The following is a 23,496-nucleotide window of genomic DNA, read 5'->3' as shown; positions in this document are numbered from 1 at the left end:
GATCGCTAGTACCCTGCTTGCATTCGATATCGACATAGGGGTCCTGCACCTGATAGGATGGTTTGCGCAGACATTGGGTACACGGCATGAACATCTCTAGTTCGGATCGATGGTAATTATTCCAACACGAACAATCTCTAAATAATAGGTAAGTAAAATCGCTTACCTTTATTGTTTTGCTGGAATCTCTTTGATTACATATTGATGTTGTTGTCTCCATCTGGTTACAGCTGAAAATCTCAAATTTCTGATGAGTGTCAGGTTCAGTGATTATGACTTCATTGATACGGAGAATTTATCTTTAAGAAGAAGATTATTTAATAACTACTTGAATACATGTTACGTGATTAAGAATATATTTACAAATTAGAAGAGAATACAGAAACGCGTTCGTTGGTTTGCTGCCAAAACGAGAAGACGTAAATAAACTTCTGTTGGCGGGAAGGGAAAGTTGTTTTCAGTCAAAACTGGTTCCAGTTAAATCCTTGTTTCCAACAGTAATTTTAATGCAAATCGGTACATTTCTGGCATCTTACGTCCTGTGGTTGTGCCCTATCTTTGAGGTCTGCTAAATACCATGTTCCAACAAGATAATGCAAAACCACATTTTGCACGTCATGTTCTGTCCTTCCTCGATACACAGGGCATTCTATTGTTGCTCTGGCCTGTGTGGTTGCTAGATCTATCACCCACTGAAACATCTGGTCATGAGTTACTGAGAGACGGTCCTGTCATACCTTTCCAGCTAATACGGTTGATGAAATGTGGCGTAGACTTGAAGTAGCATGGAATGTTTTGCCCGTTTCTGTCATCTAAGCCCAGATCCATTCAGTGCCTAAGCGGATAAACGCTATTTTAGCTGCCAGGGGTGGTAGCTGTTTTTACTAATTTCGCACCCCTGTAAATTCCCTAACTGATTATAAATTTAATCGTTTTGTCTTTATGCCATACCGTTTACGTATAATAAATATCTTTTTTATATTTGTTTTCTTTCATAGTGTTGCAATTTTAATGACCAGCAGTGCATATAAAATTTAGTATACAGTCTGAAACCCAAACCGTACATTTCCAGAAAATTGAAATTAAAAAAAAATATCTGTGCGTTTGTTGGCATGTATATGAGTACGATAACTCAAAAAATCAGCGAGCTAAATGCATGAAATTCGGTGTTTGGTTTTATTACCAGAATTCTAAATCTGTATCAAATTTCGGACTAAGTCCGTTGAAGGATTGATTATCTACCAATCTAATTATTCTTCCATCTATGAATATAATGACTCATAATCGCAATAAATTAGATGAATAAATTTTAGTGTATGATATTTATTCCATAACTAAAGATAAATTTCCCATTTCTTACCATTTCCATCAATCGGGGAAATTACTTGTGTATATAAATATATTAGTTTCAAAACGCATTAAGCATGGTAAATGAATCTTAATAGATAATTTTGAAGTCAAAACTTTATATTTTTGACCGAATGGGACGATGAAAAGAATTCCAAAATGTATACTTCATTATCTGCACTACATAAGATTAAATACAAGACATCGGATATTAAAAGCATTGAAAGAATCAGAGGGAAAATACTTCCATTAGGCAGGATAGATAATGAATTTCAGTCCTTGAGAATTATCTTTTGAAGCAGTGTTAAATTTTGAGTTCACGAGCCGTTACTGCTGACATAGTTTAGACGTGCACTTTTTTACCCTAAAGCTAGACCTAGATCTTAAACAAGACTTAAAAAAGTATATGCTAGAATAATCATTAGCATATCATTTAATTATTTCAAACTAGGATTTGTGATGAAGAAAAAGCCCAAATTAGAACAATTTAAATTTTAATTGTACTGAAAGTTCAATGCAAAGTTTAAGCGTACAGTATTTGAGCGGAACAATACTTTAAATTGCGAAAATTAATATGGGAACAGGAAATTTTAATTTTCAAAAAGAAAAAGGAATGAATGGTTAGAAATTTAAGAAAAGTTGAAAATTAATATATCAGATTGTCAACTATATTCGGTTCAGATTCAGAATAATTGGTTGTTATTACATTTTAAATTATTTCCGTCTATGATTAAATATATTAAAAAAATTTCAAAGCTTAATTTCGGACATTTAGCGAATATCAAAATAAAATATAACTAACTAAAACTAACATGAAACTAAATGATTTTTTCGAATTCCTATATTAAAATATATTTATATTTTCATTAAAACTATAATTAGAATTTATGTGTTTCTTATGCAATAAATTTTCCATTTCCAAAGATTTCAAAATTTGCAATGCAAATGTACCATTCGCGGTTTAAAGAAGCAGCTCCAATAGTATCCACTCAAGATTTTATGACGATTATTCAACAATTCAAATTATATAGAATATCGAAGTGATAATTACAGTTGGGGGATTAAAGTTTATTCTGATACCAATTAACAGTCAAATCATTAATTATTCTTAAGTTAATATTAACAATGATTACGTTATCTGATTTAGTTATTATTGTCAATTGATTACAAAGGCCAAGAATGAGTTAAACGAAATTCGCCAGGATTTCTGCGTACGCTCAACTTCTTCTACCAATTGTACCAAGTAAAATTCCATACGTTAGCAAACTGCCAATGCTTGTTATAATAAGTGACTTATCAAAAAAGTAAATGTTCCACACACTTAGATATTTTTGCTGCCGGAACTCTTTTTCAAATTCCAACTTCAGATTACTTTCATACTTCGGGATCCGATCCGGCAAAATCTGCGCAACATTCTTAGATTTTTCATTCACTATGCTCGCAGAGATCATTGTCATCATTTGTAGCAAAAAGTGGCAGACAGCGGAAAAAAACAAAGACAAGCCATATTCTTGCGATATGCTGGGGTCAAACGCCAATCTGTATCCCGCTCTAAATAGTCCAATCATATCAAAAAGAAGTATAATAAAGACTGGAAACGAAAAAGAATTCTCCACATCTTTCATTAATTTCGATATATATCTATAAAAGTTAAGATATCTCCAAAAATCATGTATTGAAACTTCTAGTTCAATCTTGTGAAGTAGTTGAACGAAAAGACTTCGAAGATGAAGGCAAATCCAACAGTAAAATATGGCGAAAGCAGTAAAAAACACGTTTGCTGTAATATGGAATAGAAAGGCGACACATTTGAAAGTGAAAAGGAAATAATGATGATGAAGATTTACAAACTGGTTCATGGAACTGTTTTTTCATAATCCGTTCTCATGATTACTCTTAAGACAACTTTTAAGTGATTCACAGTTCCTTTATAAACAGTGATTATTAGTATGGAAATAAAGAATGCGATGAAAAAAAAATCCCATTCGTCTTGAGTTAAAATCAGAAAATATTTTAACTGCTCCATCGAGTTTCTTTGCAATTCGGAGCATTTCTTTTTGGTTTCTGTGATCTGATATGTAAAAGGTAATTGCTAAGAAGCCCAAAATAAAACGAGCTGTTGCGTTCCTTTTGTCTTGCAGGATTATAAGCTGTAACAATGCCACTAAAACATCGAAAACAAAAATCATAAACACAATGCATTCGAAGCAAGTTCCATAGCAAGAGTTTCCTTTCCGATTTTGCATTTCTTTTCGATTTTCTTTTCTTTTAATGTCTTCTCTTTAAAAAAAATCGATGAAAGAAAAAAAAATTAATTTGGAGTATTTAATATCAATTTGAAATAATTGATATTTTTACACTATTTTTTATTAACAACTTTTCTTTTTAGTGGCCATACATTTTTATAAAGGTACTGAAAATTCATTTGATTTTTAACTGTTATTTTTCTTGATTTTCGAAATTAAGTTCGATAACAAAATATCAAGTTTTCATTTAAAATGTTCATGAAATATGTGCCTTCAACTGCCTTCAGCTTTTTCTTCTGCCGCTTATACCACGAATTCACTTGAATTTTTCAAATTTAACGATATTATACAGTTATAATGTTTCACGCCATTATTTATTGGGATAATTTCCCAATCACTGCAGCATATCGATCTCCATATTAAAAAAAAACAACCGTATGAATAATTATGAACTCATTAATGAAAGAAAAATACTAGCCAAAATGAATCTTTTAAGAACGTTTTCATTTGCATAAAGATGAAGCGACTGTTGCATGAGCATATATTATCTTCAACAAAAGCGAACGTGTTTTTAAAGTTTTGGTTATTTTTTGCGTAGTCAAAACTATACATAATCAATCAAGTTTTTGATTACTGATATGTATAATAAAGAACAGTTGAAGGTTTTAACTATCAAATCATATATTGCAAATGATTTTATTTTAATGTAAATCAGCTATTATATAATTTTGTTGAAATTCGATTTACGCAATAACAGTTACTAAAAAACTAGTACTTTTGGCAACTCTCTTTCAATTTTCGTATTTATGTAATACGTTTCTCCTGTTTCTATAAAAGAAATTGCATAGAAATTTAAATGAATTGTGTTGCTATGCTAATGAGATATAGGCAAGAAAAAAAATATGATTAAAAAATGATAGTTTTAAATTATTAGTCTTTCTATCGAGTTTCATATTTTTTATCTAATAAGGCCATCATTCTTTCGCAGCTGAAACAGATTTCAGTTCTTACTTAATGGAGATCTTATGAATAATACTAGCCGCTTTTAATGACCATCTGATTGACCCGGAATATCCATTGCATTTAAGTTCAGCTATATCAACAGTCTTAAATACGAAATTATTTAAGTTTTATTTATTGGATACACGAACTTTTTTGTGGATTGAATCTTATGATACCATTAGTCTATTAAAAACGTAATTATTCAGGAAATATCTGCACGTTTAAAATCATGATCCAGTAAACTCCATTTTCCCAATTTTTTTTATGTAAACGGCGTATAATGAATAGAATTAGCTTTCAGCTATGGAATAAATTCATGCAATTAAATATTTTGTTTGAATATCGTCGTAACGATGAAAAATGCGCAAAAATTGTTACAAGGACAAAGGAAATCATTAAAAGGACACATTTTGGAATTTTAAAAGGCATAAGGTTTTCTATAGTTATATTTCCTTGAGTTATATTGTGGAAATGACAAAATTCGCTTAATTTTTAATGAATTAAAAATCAAGCGAATTGAAACTTTTAAAAATTAACTCTGAGAGTGCATTTCTATTCTCCAAAGTATATTTATTCCACATTCGACCCAGGGTATCTAAAAAATGGTGACGCGAACCACCGTCCTGGTGATTACAGAAATAGTGTGCAGTTGGCTACACATTAATGATAACGGGATGGGTTGTGTCATGGCCGGTGATGGTCCTTAGGATGTCTCCGCCAACATGGAGTGACATTTCATCGTTATCCTTACAACTATCAGAGTAAAGAGTAGCAGAATCTAAATCGATATGAAATTGCATTCTTCAGTTGATTAAAATTTCAATAAAATCACCAAAGGGTAAATTTCCACCTTCCAAAGTATATACGTGAAACGTTAGGTCGCTGTAGGTAAGTGGTCTGGTATATAGAGCGCCAATACAACACATACATTCATCTTTATTATTAGCATAGATTAGTCGCCAAAGGCAATCAACTGGTTCGCCAGGTGTATTGGTTATATTTGATTTCAGATAAATCTTTTAGATGTAATTTAATGCCATGATTCTTACAAATTGTCTGACATAAAACCGCCTTATTTTGATTGCCTTGCTTAATTTCTATATATTGTGTACTCCTTTCTAATGGATATCGATCCCATGGCATCATAGTGCTATTAAAAACATGAATAGTTGTTCATCTATCCTATAAATTTCAAATTCTTATCCGTCTCGTAAACTATAGAGATATTAAACAAAATCTCTCTACCTTAGCTTTCAACAACGGAAAAAAAAATTACGCGATCAAATAGTTGGTAGAACTATGAGCTCGATTTAAAATTGAAGGTAGTTATAGAATCTATTGTTGAAAATTTGGTTAAAAATTGTCAAAATTTAGTAAAAAGTTTCACGGTTATTAATTTGGTACAGTAAGAAAGACGATTTTTAAAATTTTGAAAGGGTGCCAATTGTTTTGCTCCATAATAATTTTAGAACTTATTGCAGAAAAACACCAAAATTCAGCTTAGCTTTTGATTAATTAAAATTCTAATCCAGAAATTCAAAAAAAAAAAAAAAAATAGCTCCGAGGTGCAATTTCTAAGATATACATGTACCAAATTCGGTAGTCCTAGCCCAAACGGTCTGGCCTGTAGAGTGTCAACAAACACACATTTTTCTTTATTATTAGTGCCGATTGAGATAAATCCTGTGGGAGCATATCCTCAGCCTCCTAATAATTTTGAGCCATCTTTTCCTATCCGTATTAATCGTACGAGTATTTGAAGTTAATAAATAAAAATTTGTTAATAAAATTTAAATAAATCATTTTGATATCATCCAAGTCTTTAAATAAATAAATTTCAAATAATTTTGATTGAGATATAAGCATAATCGTAGCCAAAATTGCAATCCAATAATATATTTAAATTATCAGGAGGGGTCTCCCCGAAACCTTCTCGTATACTCTCTGTTAAAGATACAATAAACCCGCAAAGAAGTTTCGTCATGAGCCGTAAATGCAATGAATACTCAGATTTTTATTTTCAGAGTCACGCTTGAGAAACCGAGGCTGAATTGTGGATGTCTTTTTTTTTTCAACTTAATGAAAACAAAATTCGACACACAATAACAATTTTAACAGCAAGATTACATGCCAAATTTCACGCATGTAATTTATTGCATTTTTGAATTATCGTGTGAATATGCATATGAAAGTACAGACAGGAAGAGATCATCCCTTTCACATATTTAACTAAAAAAATAATAAGAATCCATCGTTTAAGTTCTAAATCTGTGTATCAGATTTCATAACCTCAACTCGGGTTTTTGAATTATCATGTTTGCATGCATACGAAAATACAAACAGACGATAAATCCCCCCCCCTTGACTGATTTTGTACAAAATTTGATATGGATCTACAATTTAGAGGCTAAATCGGTGTACTAAATTTTATCAATCTAGCTCTTTACGTTTTGTATTGATCGTGCTTCCTTTTTTTGGACAACCAAATGCACAGACTTCATGGGACGTTTTTGAGTTGTTTTGTTCATTGAGAGACACGATGCCAAAAATGTGTTTTTCGAATTCAGGGAGATCTGAAACGTAAAGAATTTTCAAAATCTCGAGTTCGAATTTTCGGACGATTATAGTACTTTACGTATGAAATTCACTTCGTGTATAAGAAAGTATACAAAAAAAAAAAAAAAAAAAAAAAAAAAAAGATGGGGGTGGGGAGGTCGTCAGTGGCGAGTGACACATTAGCACAAGTAGTGATGTGGGTGAATGATTGAATATACCGTCACAACCTGAATTTTAATGTTTCGTACCGTTTTAGCTCTATCTGAAATGAGTATCACTTTTAATAACCGCAAGAAAAAAAAAATCTGACAGTCATCGAAGAAAATAAACAATTGCATCGTTCGAAAAAAAAAATTGTTAAATAATTCTGACTTAATTTATTGAATTTGAAAGAAATTTTAAAATAGATAATATCACTCGGAAAAACATCAAGAATTGAAATTAAAATATCTGCATCTTATATTTTATTTGCTCTATGTTAAAAAAAAATTTTGAGGTTCAAGCATTTATCTCAAATTTGAACAAATAATCTGTGTTCATTGATTTTTGAATAATTGTTGTCCTGATGAATTTAAACATGTTCTTAGACGATCCGAGGATTATCCGCTTGAACTTATGTTACTTCTTAACTGCTTGGCAAGGAGACAAGATTTTCTTTTCTGATGACTTCTTTTTGATTTGACAAGGAGCTATATAATATTGGAGTTAAACCCTCAGAAATTCGAACTCCAGATTTTGATGAATGTCCACGTTTCATAACTTCCTCAGTCCAAAAAACGCATTTTTGGGATTATGGTTAGATGTGAACACAATATCTTAAATATGCTTTGAGCTAGATGGATGAAATTCAGAATGTGATCTTTACATCAAATTTGTAGATTTCTATCAAATTTCGAACAAATAGATAGGAAGGAGGCCCGTTTGTTCGAGTGCAAGCGAACACAATAACTAGAACACTAAAATAATGTAGATAGACAAAATTTGGGGCATAGATTAAGCCCCTCAAATATAGATTCGTAGTAAATTTGGAATAAAGTCCGTCGAGGGTTGAATCGTCTATTGGTCTGCTTTTAAATGCATGTAAAAAGGATAGTTAAAAAAACATAAAATGTCGGTTAAAAAAAATTGATTCGTAATTTTAGCATCTGAAGTGCAGATTAATATTAACTTCCCTACCATATGTGTGAAATGATTAACTGTCTGTCGGTCTGAACTTTTGCACGCATTCAAACTTAATAATTCAAAAATGCAATGATTGAAATAAAGGAAATTCGACATGTGATCATGCGATTGCTGTAACATTGCAGTTCTATTTCAAATTTTAGTTCCAATCGTTTTGAAAAAGCGCATCTAAAATACATTTTCGATTTTCTAATACTAGTATTTCAGCTCAGCGATGAATCGCCAAAATTTTTTTTAATAATCTCACGTTAGATTCAGTAAAACAATAGGTTCAAGTCAAAGACCGATATTTCGAAACTATAGTTCACCAGTTTTCCTTACTTACTACAAAGAACAAAACTCTCATGTATATGACTCTGAAAACAGAAATCTGAGCACTCGTGGCATACACGGCCTTGCCGATGTACACAATTTTAAGAGGGAAAAAAAATTGTGGAGGATAAATTTGAAAGTAGGCGGGAAACTTTTAAGTATACCACTTCAATTGGTTTTATTTCGCTTTTATAGCTTTGTAGCAGTTGCATTACTCTATCTTTTCTTTTGGACAATAGATTGCGATGCCTGATTAGGCACACATCCCACAGTGCATTGCGATTGTTATTATAATGAGATGAGGTGCGCGCGTTAATGTCTTGTCTTTTCGTGTTTTGTGTGAAATGGGATCATTAAAGAAATGTTCCCGAAAACATACGTCCTCTTGCTTCCAATGCAAGGATCAGAATGATCGTCATTCCACCACATTAGCGTCCAACTAAAAAGAATTCCGATGCAAATGATGAAACGAAAATGAAGTCGTCCAGACGATCGCAAGAAAATTTTAGTGCCGGCAGCAAATTATGAAACGAAAGCCAAACGTGTCGTCCTGACACATACCATAAGTTCTCCCATCCAGGGAATGGTTCATCATTGTGTTCCAGACATCCAGTCCTCAACAATAAATCAGCGCCTGCCATCTTCGTATCGTTGATGCCTGTAGGTTATTCTGTATTCAGTTCTAAATTCTAACTCGTACGAGACGTCGGTCCCTGTACCGAGTAATTATTTGTGCATCTCCAGCAAAAATCTGCATTTAAAACAAGTATTTTTATATATTAGTATATGACAGTATTTGTAGAAATACTAACAAAAATTCTGTATGAAGGACAAAAACATCCAAACCAAATGAGCAACCAAAATGAAATAGAAAACATGAATGGGTTGTGAATATCGATTTATTGTATCGCGATTTATCGTGAGCCGCGAAGCGAAAGCGGAAGTATTTTTTTTTTATTCGAGTACGCTTAAGTGTGAAAATGCGAGCTGCGCATAAAATTGGGAATTTAATCTGAATGAATGATTTTTGCTTTTATTTCTGAAGATGAATATTTAGTGATTAAACAAAGGATAGTCAACGACCTTCAGATAAGAGCAATTGTTTATCCGTAATGGTATCATTCAGTTAGGGAATAGAAAGCAGTTTATTCCAAAATGACATGCTGAAAAAAAGTACTTTTATATATTAGAACATGACAGTATTTATAGAAATATTAACAAAATTCTGCATGAAGGTGAAAAAGAATGAAGAGCAACAAGAATAAACACTCACCGATAACCAAAACAAAATCGGAAAATTAATTGTGAATATCGATTTATTGTATCGCGATTCATCGGGAATTATTATTCATGATCATGATTTCGATATATCTACATTTTTCGAAAACTGACATCAAAAAATCGATTTTTTTTTCCTCGATAAATCAAAAATTGGCACAGCCCTATTATGGAGTGCACTGCACAAAGATTATTCTATAAATTCTGTAAGGATCTTTTCAAATTTGAAAGTTTAAACCCCGGCGATACTCAATGCAATTTGACATTAAGGAATATTTATGAGCTAAATAGATCTCTTATAATCGCTACTTCATTAATTTGTAACATTTTGCTCGGTAATTTAGGAAAATAGATTTACAATAAATATTTTTATATGAACATTACAGCAAATTATATGAACATTATAGCAAATTTCCCGATCTAAGAATCTTTTTATTTTAAAAATTAATCTGAAATAAATCTTGTTAACAAAATTTGCTTTTAATTTAGTAATAAAGCACATCCTTTTACATTTGAAAAACTCATCGAATCATCTGATTTCAACATGTTTAGAAAATTTGCTACACACGATTTCTTATAGTTACATAAATACACAAGATTTTTTAATGCTCGTTTTAACGCATTATATTCAATTATTCTTATTAAAATACTTTTTCCGAGTATGAAATAAATCATAGATTCCCCCAAGAATCCCTGATTTGCATTTTCATTCTTTTATGAAAAGCTGTTTCTAATTATAAATGTTATCTTGATGAAATTGTGTCTTTGATTGCTCTGTTAAACATCATTTGAGAAGGCAACATTTGATTTTAAGCTCCAGTTATGAGGATTTTAGCATTTTTAGGATTTACTTTGACCTGTATATCTCACAAGAAAGAAGAAGAAAAATGAGTGAAATTTATCTCATTAAAGTATTTAAGGTCTTCTATTTCCGTTTTATATGGTTTGTGTTCTGAAGGGCATATATTATTAGCTTTTTATTATTTATCGAATAGAACTCAGTTTATTGTTACATTGAGTATTATATTCTTGAATAACATTAAAATTCAGTTTTTACAAACAATAACTCCTTTAATCACTCATGCTGTTTGAAAGCAAGTAAAAAGAAATATAACAACATAATTGTTCGTTTTCAAAATAGACGATCAAAATTAAAAATATGCTTTTTTTCATATTTATAAACTCTCTGAGAATTATACTCAGTAATCGTTACATCACATTAAGCGTCATCAGAAGAGTATTTAATTATATGCTTCAGCGATTTTTTTTCATTCCAGGAGATGTAATATTAATAATTACCAATATAAAATCTGGACTTCGTTGAATTCGAACATTGGTATATTTATAATTGAATGACAATATCCTTTATATTAATTAACTTATTGCTTTTCAAACAGAAAGTAAAATATAATTTTCTTCCAAAAATTCTGAAATAAAATGTTTTATATAATACAGACACTACATATCAAAGCTCATTAGAAACCTTTCTTTACTTCTTGAATATTTTATTAAGACAAAAATCAATAAAAAATATTCTATTAACTTTAATTTTTAAGTTATTATCAAAATAAATGACTTCAGTGCTCGTTGGAATTTGTGCCATTATTCCAAATACAGTGATTGCCAGAATACAAAATATTAAACAACCAAAGAAATATCAAATGCTTAATCACAGGTAAAATGTTTATTGGTGTTTTTTTCACAAATAAATAAAATACATCTGTTTCATTGTCTAATGTTTGCTTTCCTCCCTTCTTCAGATCGCAATCATCATACAAACAATTGTTAAAGTGAAAATTATCTCTAAGATATTAAAGATAACGTCAACCCATTTTGTGAATCAAAGAAAATGACACAGTGAACAATTAAATAAAGATTTTATTTTTATATAATAAATGAAATCAATACGTGATTCATACAGAAGGCATTATGATATATTGAAACAAAATCAAGCTTTTGATAATTTAATGGTGAATTTGATAAAAACTGTAATGTTAATTTTGAAAACTAACAAATTTTGTTTTCTTATAAGGCTTACCGGTAAAATTAGGATTCTATTTCATTAAATCTACAAACTTGTAAGGGAAAAAAAAGAGTTAGAATGAAACATAACTTATGGCTGCCTCAGTTGTTAAAATGATTCCGAATACTTTTCTCGTGGAATATTTTCATTTTATTTATTTATTTTACTTTTTGCATGGAATGGAAGTTGAGGAATGCCTATCGCTGTCCAATGAAGTGCGAAATCAAAAGAGCTAGTCTTTTCTGAAATTCTTTTTCGGAAAACTTTCGAATTTTATTAATTTCTTAGTAAAAATAATATTCAGTTTAATCTCTATGACATTCGTCAAAGAGATAAGAAATTAATTTTCTCACTTTAACTTGATTATTTTGGGGGTTGCTGTTATCACAATCAATTTACAAAATCGGCATCAATTCTCAAAAACATCGGTACAATTCGTGAATTTTTACGATCGCAACTAGGTATTAGTGTCATGTGCAGTCTTATTTCATCTTCAAGACCAAATTCTACTTTCATTGCTTCGCTGCTCTGACAATGTGGATTTATTCAGCAATTTTGAATTTTTACAATGACTTCAATGCAAGGCAGATACTTTTTTAGTATTTACGATAGATATTTTTACATCTGAAAAATTCAAAATAGCTTAAAATTTGTTGTCAAATTTCAGGCAAATATTGAGACAGAATCGCCTATTACGAAATCAACTAAATTACTTTTAGAGTCATCAATTACTCCCAACAATAAGCAGTTGTGAGCGGCTCTCATGGATTAATCATTTACGTGTATTACTATCATCCAACTGATACACGAAGCAGTAACCGACCGTGTACTTCATTCCAATTAGATTTTGACATACGGCCAACAGATGTATTACATTGCTATCAATGAGAGACTAAAAGCAAACAGAAAGGCTTAAAGGCAAGGCTGTTTGACTTAAAATAACCTCATATAGCATAATTTATTACAAGATGCGTTTTTTTTTTAACATTACATGCACCCGTACATATTGTTTGCTTTGTTGAATTTTTTCAAACACCGTTTCATTCTATAGCAATTGCTATTTTTTTCATATTTATCATATTCCTGTTTTTAAAATCATTCGGAGCTCTTTTTACTCTTTCTTCGCAATTCTTCATAATATGCACATATTCAGATAATAGTTCTCAATTCTTGCAGTTATCAGTACAAGACTGTGTTTATTTCGATTACACAATATGCACCCGTACATATTGTGTTAAGGATATAAGATCGCTTTTTCAAGAGATCTGCGTGAACATTTTGATTTAAACTTGTTTTTTCACTGCATGTTACTGTTTTGCTATCAGCTTTTCTGGAAAACGAAGAAAAAATTAAAGCTCTGAGCTGCTTGAATATGTTGTTTTATGAAGATGCCAATGATCGTCTCAAGTGGGACAGTTTAAAGTTGATTCTTCGCAAAGTGCAGGAAATTTCTGATCGATTTATATATTGTACATTAACCGGCACTGTTGGAAATTGGATAGTAATGACAGTTTTTTTCTCCTGCGACAGTTACTCGCTTTTGTTTATTCGTGAATTTCTTCTCTTTTGACCTCTTGGGAATCATTTCACTTGATATCAAAAAATAGACATCTGTTAGCATGCAATCTGTCAACATATTGTGTTATGAACCGCTGTAAAGTAATGGTATTGTAGAGTAATCATGTAGTGTAGAAGTCACTGATCATGCTTAGCTATTGAATCATTGTATAAAATTAGAAATACATGGTAAATATTCCATTGTTTAAAATGACAGAGGCATAATTTACATACCCTAAAAGAGGTTTCATAATATGCAAAGGTTTAAATTATATAGATTTTGCCGTCTTTTCTAATGGGGAAATGGTTATTTAGAATTTCTCCTAGATTCATATGATGTGCCGATTTGCAATGACAGTTATTTAAAAAAAATTTAGAACAATTCCTGAATTCCCACGCACTTTCAGAATTTATCATCAATTACATCTGTTCATTTGACTACCAGATCCCTGCACATTTTGACCTCATTTGGAAAATCAGTAAAGATACTTTTCCTATCTACTGGTACCAGGTTGTCTAAAGACGGTACAATAAATTATAATAGACAATAATTTACAGTAAAAAGAAAATTCACGACAGATTCCAAAGTCTGTGCTGCGTCATTGACTGAAACAGAGCATCTTCTTTTGAAGTGACGAACATCTTGCCTATAAAGTACATTGGCTATCTTCACTTTTTGCGAGCTTTCTTTACCCTCAAACTTCTACTTTGTGCACTTCATATTTCTTTTGAAGACAAACAAGAAGGTCCTCCAAAACAACGTGGAGCCTTTCTGTTGGCTTATATTGCTATAGCGATATAAGCCATCGGTTGGCGTGTGTCAAAATCTCGTAGTACACGGTTCCTGCATCGTGTATCAGTCGGATGATAGTAATACACGTAAATGTTTAATCAATGGGAGTCACCCACTTCTGCTTAACGTCGGGAGTAATTAATGACTCTAAAGGTGATTTAGTTGATTTGGAAATACACTTTTCTGTCACAATATTTTTCTAAAATAGGATCACAAATGTTAAGCTATTTTGCATTTTTATGATGTAAAAATATCTATTGTAAAAAGAGTGCGATCACTCCATTTCAAATCACCTCATAAAAGAAATCGCAATTCATTACAGTATGCAGTAGAGGAAAATGTTCTCTCTTTTTAATAAGTTTCTTAAGATTAGATGGAATCTTACGCCACAGGGACTGAAGAAGTTGCGCATAATCAAAACCATGCACACCGTACAGAATTTTCATGCGCAACATGTCTTGCAAGACAATTTCAAAAACGTCAGACCGATATGCTGCATACCTGAAAACTATTGTAAATAACCAATCAGCATAGCTTTTGCAGAATTGTATAGGTTTCGGTTTCTCACTCAATAATTCGGCTCCGTCCCTTTGGTAAACGGGTAAACTGAAGTCATCCAAATCCATAGACCCTATCAAAAAATCGAAGGAGGAAGCTAGCTGATATTGTTCTTCAGCATGCATTAAAACGGGTATTCGACTGCAGCTCGACTGCGGTGGTTCACAGCTACCTTTTCTACTTATTATTAGAGGATTTAAATATTTTCTTATCCACTGGGCCCAAGTGGGTTTCTTCTCTATTCTCAACTGTTCCATACAACTTTGAACCGCTGGACGAGAGTCTATATGGAGAATTTCCCCTTTTTGCAGCTCCGTCATCATTGACCACAGGAGCTGAATCTCATACTCGATGTCGTAAATGCAGGCTATGACGAAGCGAACAGTAACGTCGAGGTTTTTGTCTTGAATCAGTGCCTTTGCTGTCTTTACTCTGCCGATTTTGCCCTCTAGACCCCAACTAAAATGATTTCTGAAATATCTTTTTTCAATGTGTGTAAAAACACTATAGTGATCTCTCACCCAGAAATGAATTTCTGAAACCAATAAGTAGATGCGATATCTCATTGGCTCTAGTAGTGAGTTGGGGACGACATTGGTTAAACTTCTTGTTATTTTTTGTGTTATTATCCACCTTCCTTGTTCGCCACTGAAATCAAAAGGCGTTTTCATGAGATAAGTTTCTGGAGTTAATTCTTCAAACACTTCGAAAATGTGGTCGTTGAGGATTTTCAGTGCAAACGTCATGGCAGCTGAGTACTGTAGAGATGGCCTAATCACCAATTCCATGGCAGAATGTTTGTTTTGTTTTCAAGCAGCAAGATTTGATGAATCCTTCTCTTTTTACCGAGGTGAGAAATTTTACTCGTGTGAGGATATTAAATGAAATAGAATATTTTATAGAAAACAGAATGTGATGAAATTCATTCCTTTCAGAATCTGTGTAAAGATGGTATTGCAATGACAGGAATTCTGTGACTTCAACGTGAAAACAACCTGAAAGAAAAAAGGAAAAGAATATACATCTAGAATCTGAAAAACATATTAAAATATTAAATCAGTCATTCAGATGCCAATATATATATAAAATGAAGGTAAAGTAAATTATAGCTTTTAACTGATATTTTAATCAGCGGGAGTGGCATCTCCGAAACTGACTCTCCATTCGAGTCATTTCTCCCTTACCCTGCATAAAATGGTGAACCGCAGGCAAGGCAGCGACTGCTTTGAAAAGTCACGAAATTTAGACCTTGAGCTTCAATATAGCAATTTTAATGAATTTATTGTGCGAATATTTTAGATATATTTTTCCCCACAAATTGGAATCGAAATTTCACACGGCCATTGGCCAGAAAATTCAATAGTGCATTTTAAAAACTTATCATGAACTTCAATAATAAGAAAAAATGAATACTTCAGATATTTTCAAGGGGATTTAATATTCCTTTATTTATTAATAAAACTAAGGAGTCGTTTTTATTCTAAGATTTAATTTATGTACACTGACATGGAATAAATTTTATATCAAGAATAATAAGTTAGGAACTATTAGTATTTTGATTCCTTTTTATTATGATTACTAATACAAAAATCAATCAGTGAATGATTTTTATAGAATAAAATTTTTAGTTCGCCAATGAATCTGTAAACTAAGCGAATTATCAGTAATTAGTTCAGTTTGTAACGGATGTCGCATCAGAGCAGGCGAAAATGTACTAAAGCAATAGGATGGCTAGTTAGATGTTTTAGTTGCCTTTCCTTTAAATTTTGTTTCTCTATTTCTTTTGTAAGAAATGTTTTTGCAGTTTTTTGAAATAAACAAAAATGCTTTTTTAAATCCAACTTCACGTCGTCTTATTTAAAAACATACTATATTTTTAAATATGCATTTAAAAAGAGAAATATTTCGTAAAATTAAAAAGTTAAAAAATGTATGATATTGATTTTCAAGCAAATTTTATTTTCAGTTGCTTTTTATTTTGTCGACTGTCGTGAGTACTTATTTCGTTTCTAAAATTAAAACATATGTACAAAATGAGATATTTTTAAATTTTTTTCCTACTAAAATAAAGATTCATAATGTAAAAATAAACAATATAAACAAGAAATTGTAAAAGGGACAAACGTTTAGTTACTTTTATTATAGTAAGGTATACGAATTTCCCCTTTATTCAGGGAATAATGGAATTTTTAACTCTGGACTTTCAGGTTACTTTTACCACTTATACAGGAGAAAATAACGAAAAAAAAAATATTTCCATGTCCTGATCGATAGCTTGTATTATTCTATAAAAATTAAAATATTACGGAAAAAAATTGTATTTTAAATTCATGTTTTTAAAACTGTTGTTCAAAAAAAACCCATTAGGAATACAAAGTCCTCTTTGACTCAGTTGGTTTAAATCCATTGAATTTCGTTTGAAAGGGCTAAAATCTTTCACGATGAAAAAAAAAAAAAAAACCGCACGAAAGAAGTAAAAAACACACTAAAATTAGTCTCCTGGTTTCATTGATATTCTGAATATCATTCGATTAAGAAAAGACAAAAAAAAAAAATCATGGCGGTTACACTTATAAAAATTTAAAGAAAATAGAATACACTTATAAAAATTTAAAGAAAATGGAAATGAAAGAAAATAAATAAATTTCATAAAATAATTTAAATTCTTATTTTATTTGTTATTTTTTTAGTCTTTTCTGTTTCATTTTTTTTCAATTAAAATTTATTAATATGGATGGAATTATAAAATCAAAGTTATGAAATTTCAATATCAAGTTTTATTTCTTAATCTGACTGTTAGATGTCTCTCCTACCACGGTGTCAAACTTCATTTCAAATTGAAATCATCTCTCCAACAACTGATACAAAAATGGCTAAAAGCAAAATTATATACGAACCAAACAATGCGCGAATTTGACAAATCCACAACGCCAAACAATGCTTCAATGGTCACTTGACCTATGTGTCATATTTGCCATCTTAATATTACGGCGAAGCTTTCACTGAATACACAAATTTGAATCCATCAACTGACAGTTAAATCAAAAAATCAAATATACTGTTGTTGTTTTTTTTAAATTTTATCAAAATAGTGTGAGTTTACTTAAGTTATATTTATGTTCGTTTTCTAAGCAATACGAATGCTATTTTGAATTAACCTGCTATTTGCGGAATTCCTTTTTAAAAATCCCCTATGAGGTGCGTGAAGTGAAGTGATAATGTGCATACAAGTCGAATGTAATACAAATGGTGGCATAATAAATTTTGTGAAAAAATTATATTAAAACAAATGCGATTTCTTTTTTATTAAATAAAAAATTAACAATTTAAAACTTTAAAAATTATAAAATAAGTATTGCAAATGAAGCAAATCTAAATATTGGTATTGGAGCTGGTTATAATTCGTGGAAATGTTTCTGGGTGAAAAGAGTAGGTTTTGAATTACTTGATCGGCTAACGTTAACACAGAAAATAATTTTTAAAAAAATCCATTAACTGGTTTTTTTAAACGTATAAACAACACGTTTTTCCACGAACTGGAAATGACTAACTGCCTTCATAGCTCAATCATTTTATTTATTGCAGTCGTTAACGGAGAATACCAATAAAAAGTATCAGGAAATCTCGAGATAGAATAGAATTATAATGAATACCTAATGGTTTGGGGAAAACAATCAACTCATTTTCTAAAAAGCAATACATTATACATGGGATAACTTTTATTCCAAAGAATGTAGACATTGCTTTTTAATTTATAGTAGACTTACTTGTATCATGATGAAAATATATCAGTGAATGACATTTGATTTACATCTCATTAAAATTCTCAATTTTTATATGAAATGGTAATTTTATTATTTTAAGCAGTCTATTTACAAATCGAGCGTACGAAAAATGGAGGGTAGGATTGACGTGTACACATTCCAAATGTAGTTAAATATTTAAACTCATTAACTCATGTAGTTAATATACAAACTTTCAATCATTGATAAGAATCAAATACGTTATACTATCCCCTGTCCAAATTATAGTATTTAGTTTAAAGTTTTCTTCCAAGTATCTGCTGTATAATTCTTTGTTTATGAATACTTAATATTTTCCATACCTTTGTACCCCCTCAGAGTCTCACCTTCTTTAGGTGAGTACGGGTGTCCCAATCCCGAGGTACCCAAGGACCTTCACTCCCGTTATGTTTATTCTCCCCTAAACCTGCTGCTGTCTGCTATATATTTTCCTTCCCTCGACGGTAAGCGAGGGAGCTCACCATGAGAAGCTGTCGCCGCTCTGTTTGCTTCTTGCTTCTCATGGACAGCCAAAAACTCCATGTGTTGGCCGTGCTTGGTGACCCATTAGACGATTGGTGCACTGTGGTCCCCGGTGTATCAATCGGCTGGTACCTAACCACCTGAGTGGTTAGTCTGCTAGGCATCAAGCGAAGGGGTCACTTCTTGGGCTTGGCGTTAAGGGTGGTCACTGTCCCCGGGGGTGACTCGCAGTGTATGGTTACCAATTAGCACTATGGTAAGTGCCGTGGCTGGAGACGTCTAGAGCCGGTGGCTGCCATCCCTTGTTGGGCTCCGTGGTGGGTGGTGCCGTCGGGCCTGAAACACTTTTAATATCGTATGGGGAAATCGAAACGTGCTCTCTTCAGCGGGCAACCAATTGTATCAAATTCATTTGAAAAACACTTGGAATCATTTTTTGTCATTAAAAGAATCAAAGATGAGGAAAAGTTTCATACAGTTTCACCATTCTTAGTGGGAAAAGCTATATTAAGCACTGTTGGATAAGTTTCTTCAATTCGAAAATTACGTTCTGGAGCTTGTGGAAGTGAATTCCTTCAAGGAAGCTCAACAACTGCTGAAATTAAAAGCGCCAGCTACTATACCAGTAAATGCGAGTGCGCATCGAACGCTCAATTCATCCAAAGGTGTTATAACCTGCGGTGAATTATTTAATGTTTCATTGGAAGAAATATCTGAGAAATTAAAATCTCAAGGAGTAACGCATGTCCGTCGTATTACTATTCGACGTGACAGAAAACTCCTTCAAACGAAGCATCTAATTCTCACATTTAATTCCCCTAAAGCACCGGAATCGATAAAAGCAGGATATATCAAATTATCTGTGAAGGCATTTATTCCCAATCCCTTGAGATGCTTTAAGTGCTAGCATTTTGGCCATTCAAAGGCTAATTGTCGCGGCACGCTTACATGTGCTCGTTGTACACAAGCTAGTCACGAGGGCACATCAAAAGAAAAATGCACAAATTGCAAGGGAGAGCATAGCTCTTTCTCACGAGCCTGTACCAAATGGAAGCTCGAGAAAGAAATTGTAATCACGAAAGTAAAAAATTATATATCATTTCAGGAAGCCAGAAGACTGGTGTTAGCGCAGACTCTAACAGAAGATCGTAGCTACGCCTCTGTAACAAACTCTCTCAAAAATTGTGAGGTGCAAATAAAACCTGTCACCATTTTATCAACTGATTCCGATTCAGACTTGAAATTAAATACAATAAAAGAAAAACAGTCTAACTTTAAGAAAAAGAAAGGCATATCAAAAGCCCAAAAGTCCTTGGCTTTGATATTTTCAAGGACAGGTAATTCCCAAAAAGATTTAAAATCTCGAAGATCAATTGCTCTTGAGATAGGCAAAGCTGGTCTTGCCACCAAGGATTTGCCTTCTTTATTTGGGAAACCATCTAATTTTGAGCTGTTTAAAATTCATCCTTCAGAGGATGATGAGGATTTCCAGATGGGTTGCGAACAGTCAGTAACTCGACTCACTGGCGTTGACAACAGTCTTCCTCCCACAACTTAATGGCCCCTTGTATTTCCTGGAATTGTCGTGGAATTAGAACAAAACTTGAAGACCTCAAAGCTCTCTTGAATTCCATACACCCTGTTTGTATAGCGCTTCAAGAAACGTTCTTGAAGTCAAATGTTCAATTGAAGATACGTGGATATAATTGTGTCCTAAAGGATAACGTTACTGGCTTATCTTCTGGCGGAGTATGCATTTTGACCTACAACAGTTATCCCAGTACCATTCTAAATCTACACACTTCCATGCGGGCTGTGGCTGTACAGGTGCACGTCAAAACCTTAGTTACAGTCTGCTGTATTTATCTACCACCAAACGATATCATCTCTCAAAACGAAATTAATGTTCAGTTAGATCAACTTCCAGTGCCTTTCATACTGCTAGGCGACTTCAATAGCCACAGTTCCTTGTGGGGTTCTGATAGAACGAATTCTCGTGGGCGACAGATAAAACAATTAATTTCTGATAACTGTCCAAGCTCAATAATAACGAGATGACCTATTTCTATGAACCCACAGTTACATTTCATTCTGTTGATTTAGCTCTTTGCACTCCAGCACTTTTTTCCTTTGCTGAACGTTATAGTAGCAAGTGATCTGTATAATAGCGATCACTTTCCCTTGATCGTTTCCCACGCTGATGAGAAAAATGCGACACAATATCCACAGACTTATATATTCCAGAGGGCAGACTGGGGTACATTTACCGGGAAATCGGTGATTACCGAGGAAAGGGTTACTTCTACTAGTATTACTAATGAGGTTCAAAAGGTTATCGACTGTATCATTGGTGCTGCGAATGCTACAATTCCTAGGCGCTCGTCTTTTCCACGAAAATATCACAAACCGTGGTGGAACGACGCTTGTCGTGAAGTTTATAGGGACCGAAAAAGATTATGGGGGATCTTTCGTAGATACCCTACAAATGAAAAACCTCATTGCATTAAAAAAGGCAAGAGCAAATGCGCGTCGCATTCGACGTCGCAGCCAGAGAGCTCCATGGATAATATACGTTTCCTCAATCACCTCTACTATATCCACGCCCAAGTGTGGTGGAAAGTCCGGGCGGCCAATGACACATATACGGAGTTTACTTTTTCTGTATTAAGCGTTGGGTCGTCTTCTTACTCTTCCCCATTGAACATTGCGAATATCATGGGTCAAACGTTTGCTGATATCTCCAGATCTACTTCCTGTAATCCAGTTTTTCTCACGAAAAAGAGACAGACAAAACAATTAAAATTAAAATTCGAAACTCGCAGTTGCTTTTCATACAACTGCAAATTCCGGATACATGAATTAAAGAAGGCTCTCTCTCAGACACATGATACTAGCCCAGGATGGAATAACATACAGCATGCTCCGCCATCTGGATGATTCCTCTCTCTTTCATCTTCTTCACCACTTTAACCGAATCTGGAGTGAGCAAGTGTTTCCAGAGAAGTGGCGAGAGGCGATTGTGATTCCTATCCTGAAGCCCGGGAAAGATCCTGTAGATCTTCTGAACTTTAGACCGATCGCTTTGACTAGTTGCTTATGCAAAACATTCGAGCGTATGGTCAATTCACGTCTCATGTATGAAATAGAGAAAAGCTGTTGTATTTCCCCCTTTCAAAGCGGATTTCGTCGAGGTCGATCCACAGTTGATAATCTTATTCACCTTGAATCTCAAATACGCAATGCGTTTGTCCGCCGAAACCATCTTGTTTCGATATTTTTTGACATTAAAAAGGCTTATGACCGTACGTGGTGCTATGGTATTCTTAAAATTTTATTAGGGGTAACCTGCCTCTTTCTATTCAAAATTTCTTACAAATTCGTAATTTTCGTGATCGCATTAACCAAACGTTATCTAATACTTTTATCCAACAGGAGGGTGTTCCTCAAAAAAGTGTGTTTAGTGTCACCCTTTTAATCCTTCATTTGAGTCAAATCCTCCAAGTCATGCCATTATCTGTCTCTGCCATATTGTATGTTGATAACCTACAAATCTCTTGTCAAGGATCTAGTATGCCTTAATAGAACGACAACTTCAGAAAGCTGTTGACAAGCTCATAGACTGGTGTGATGAGAATGGACACACACTCTCCCCTGAAAAGAGCTGCTGTGTTCATTTCTGTAGAAAACGAAGCCTCCACCTAGGCCCTGTAATTAATACCCGGGGAATTTGAATAGCAGTTGTTGATGAGGTTCACTTTTTAAGATTGATATTTGATTGTAAATTCACTTTTCTTCCTCATATCCTTTATCTGCGGAAGAAGTGTGAGAAATCGCTTAATATTTTGAAGTTTCTTTCAACTACATCATCTTTACTTCGCATCTATCAATCTGTGGTACACTCACGTATTTATTATGGATGCGAAGTGTATGGTTCTGCACGTACTAGTGTTCTAAAGCAATTAGATACTGTGCATCATATTGCTCACAGGATCTGTTCTGGAGCATTTCGAACTTCGCTTGTGCACAGCTTTTATGTCGTTTGTCACCAACTGCCGCTAAATCTACGTCGCAGAAAGTTGTGCGTCCAATATTTTTTTGAGACTGCAATGTCATACTACTCACCCTATACCGGACATGAATATTCCTGTTGGCATTGGCCGACTATACATTGCTCGTCCCTCTAATATCCCAAAACCGACGAATTCCCTCCATGGAAAAATACTAATTTAAATTTATTGATGACTTCGGAAAATGGCAGAAGGCAACAACTCTAAATCTAGGGTATCGGTATATGTTTTATGACCATCGACAACAGTATTCTAGCTATGAATCAGTTTTTACTGAAGGATCAAAAGCTGGTAAATGAGTGGGAACAGT

The 23,496-nt window shown here is 33.0% G+C and overlaps 1 protein-coding gene across 2 annotated transcripts in view; it reads right to left on the bottom strand.

Annotated features, from left to right (window-relative positions):
* Positions 1-13,188: 13,188 nt before the first annotated feature.
* The window catches only part of LOC129981728 (uncharacterized), a 91,479-nt gene continuing 81,171 nt past the window's right edge, over positions 13,189-23,496 (bottom strand). For both annotated transcript variants that reach the window (XM_056092687.1, XM_056092688.1), the window contains one exon: positions 13,189-15,849. In XM_056092687.1, the coding sequence (XP_055948662.1) occupies positions 14,581-15,642 (1,062 nt within the window). In that variant the 5' untranslated portion in view covers positions 15,643-15,849 and the 3' untranslated portion in view covers positions 13,189-14,580. The remainder of the gene's footprint in view (positions 15,850-23,496) is intronic.

Source organism: Argiope bruennichi, chromosome 8 (assembly GCF_947563725.1).
Source record: "Argiope bruennichi chromosome 8, qqArgBrue1.1, whole genome shotgun sequence".
Classification (NCBI taxonomy): Eukaryota; Metazoa; Arthropoda; class Arachnida; order Araneae; family Araneidae; genus Argiope; species Argiope bruennichi.
Note: the sequence above shows the minus strand (reverse complement) of the source record. Positions and strands in the feature narration are given on the sequence as shown.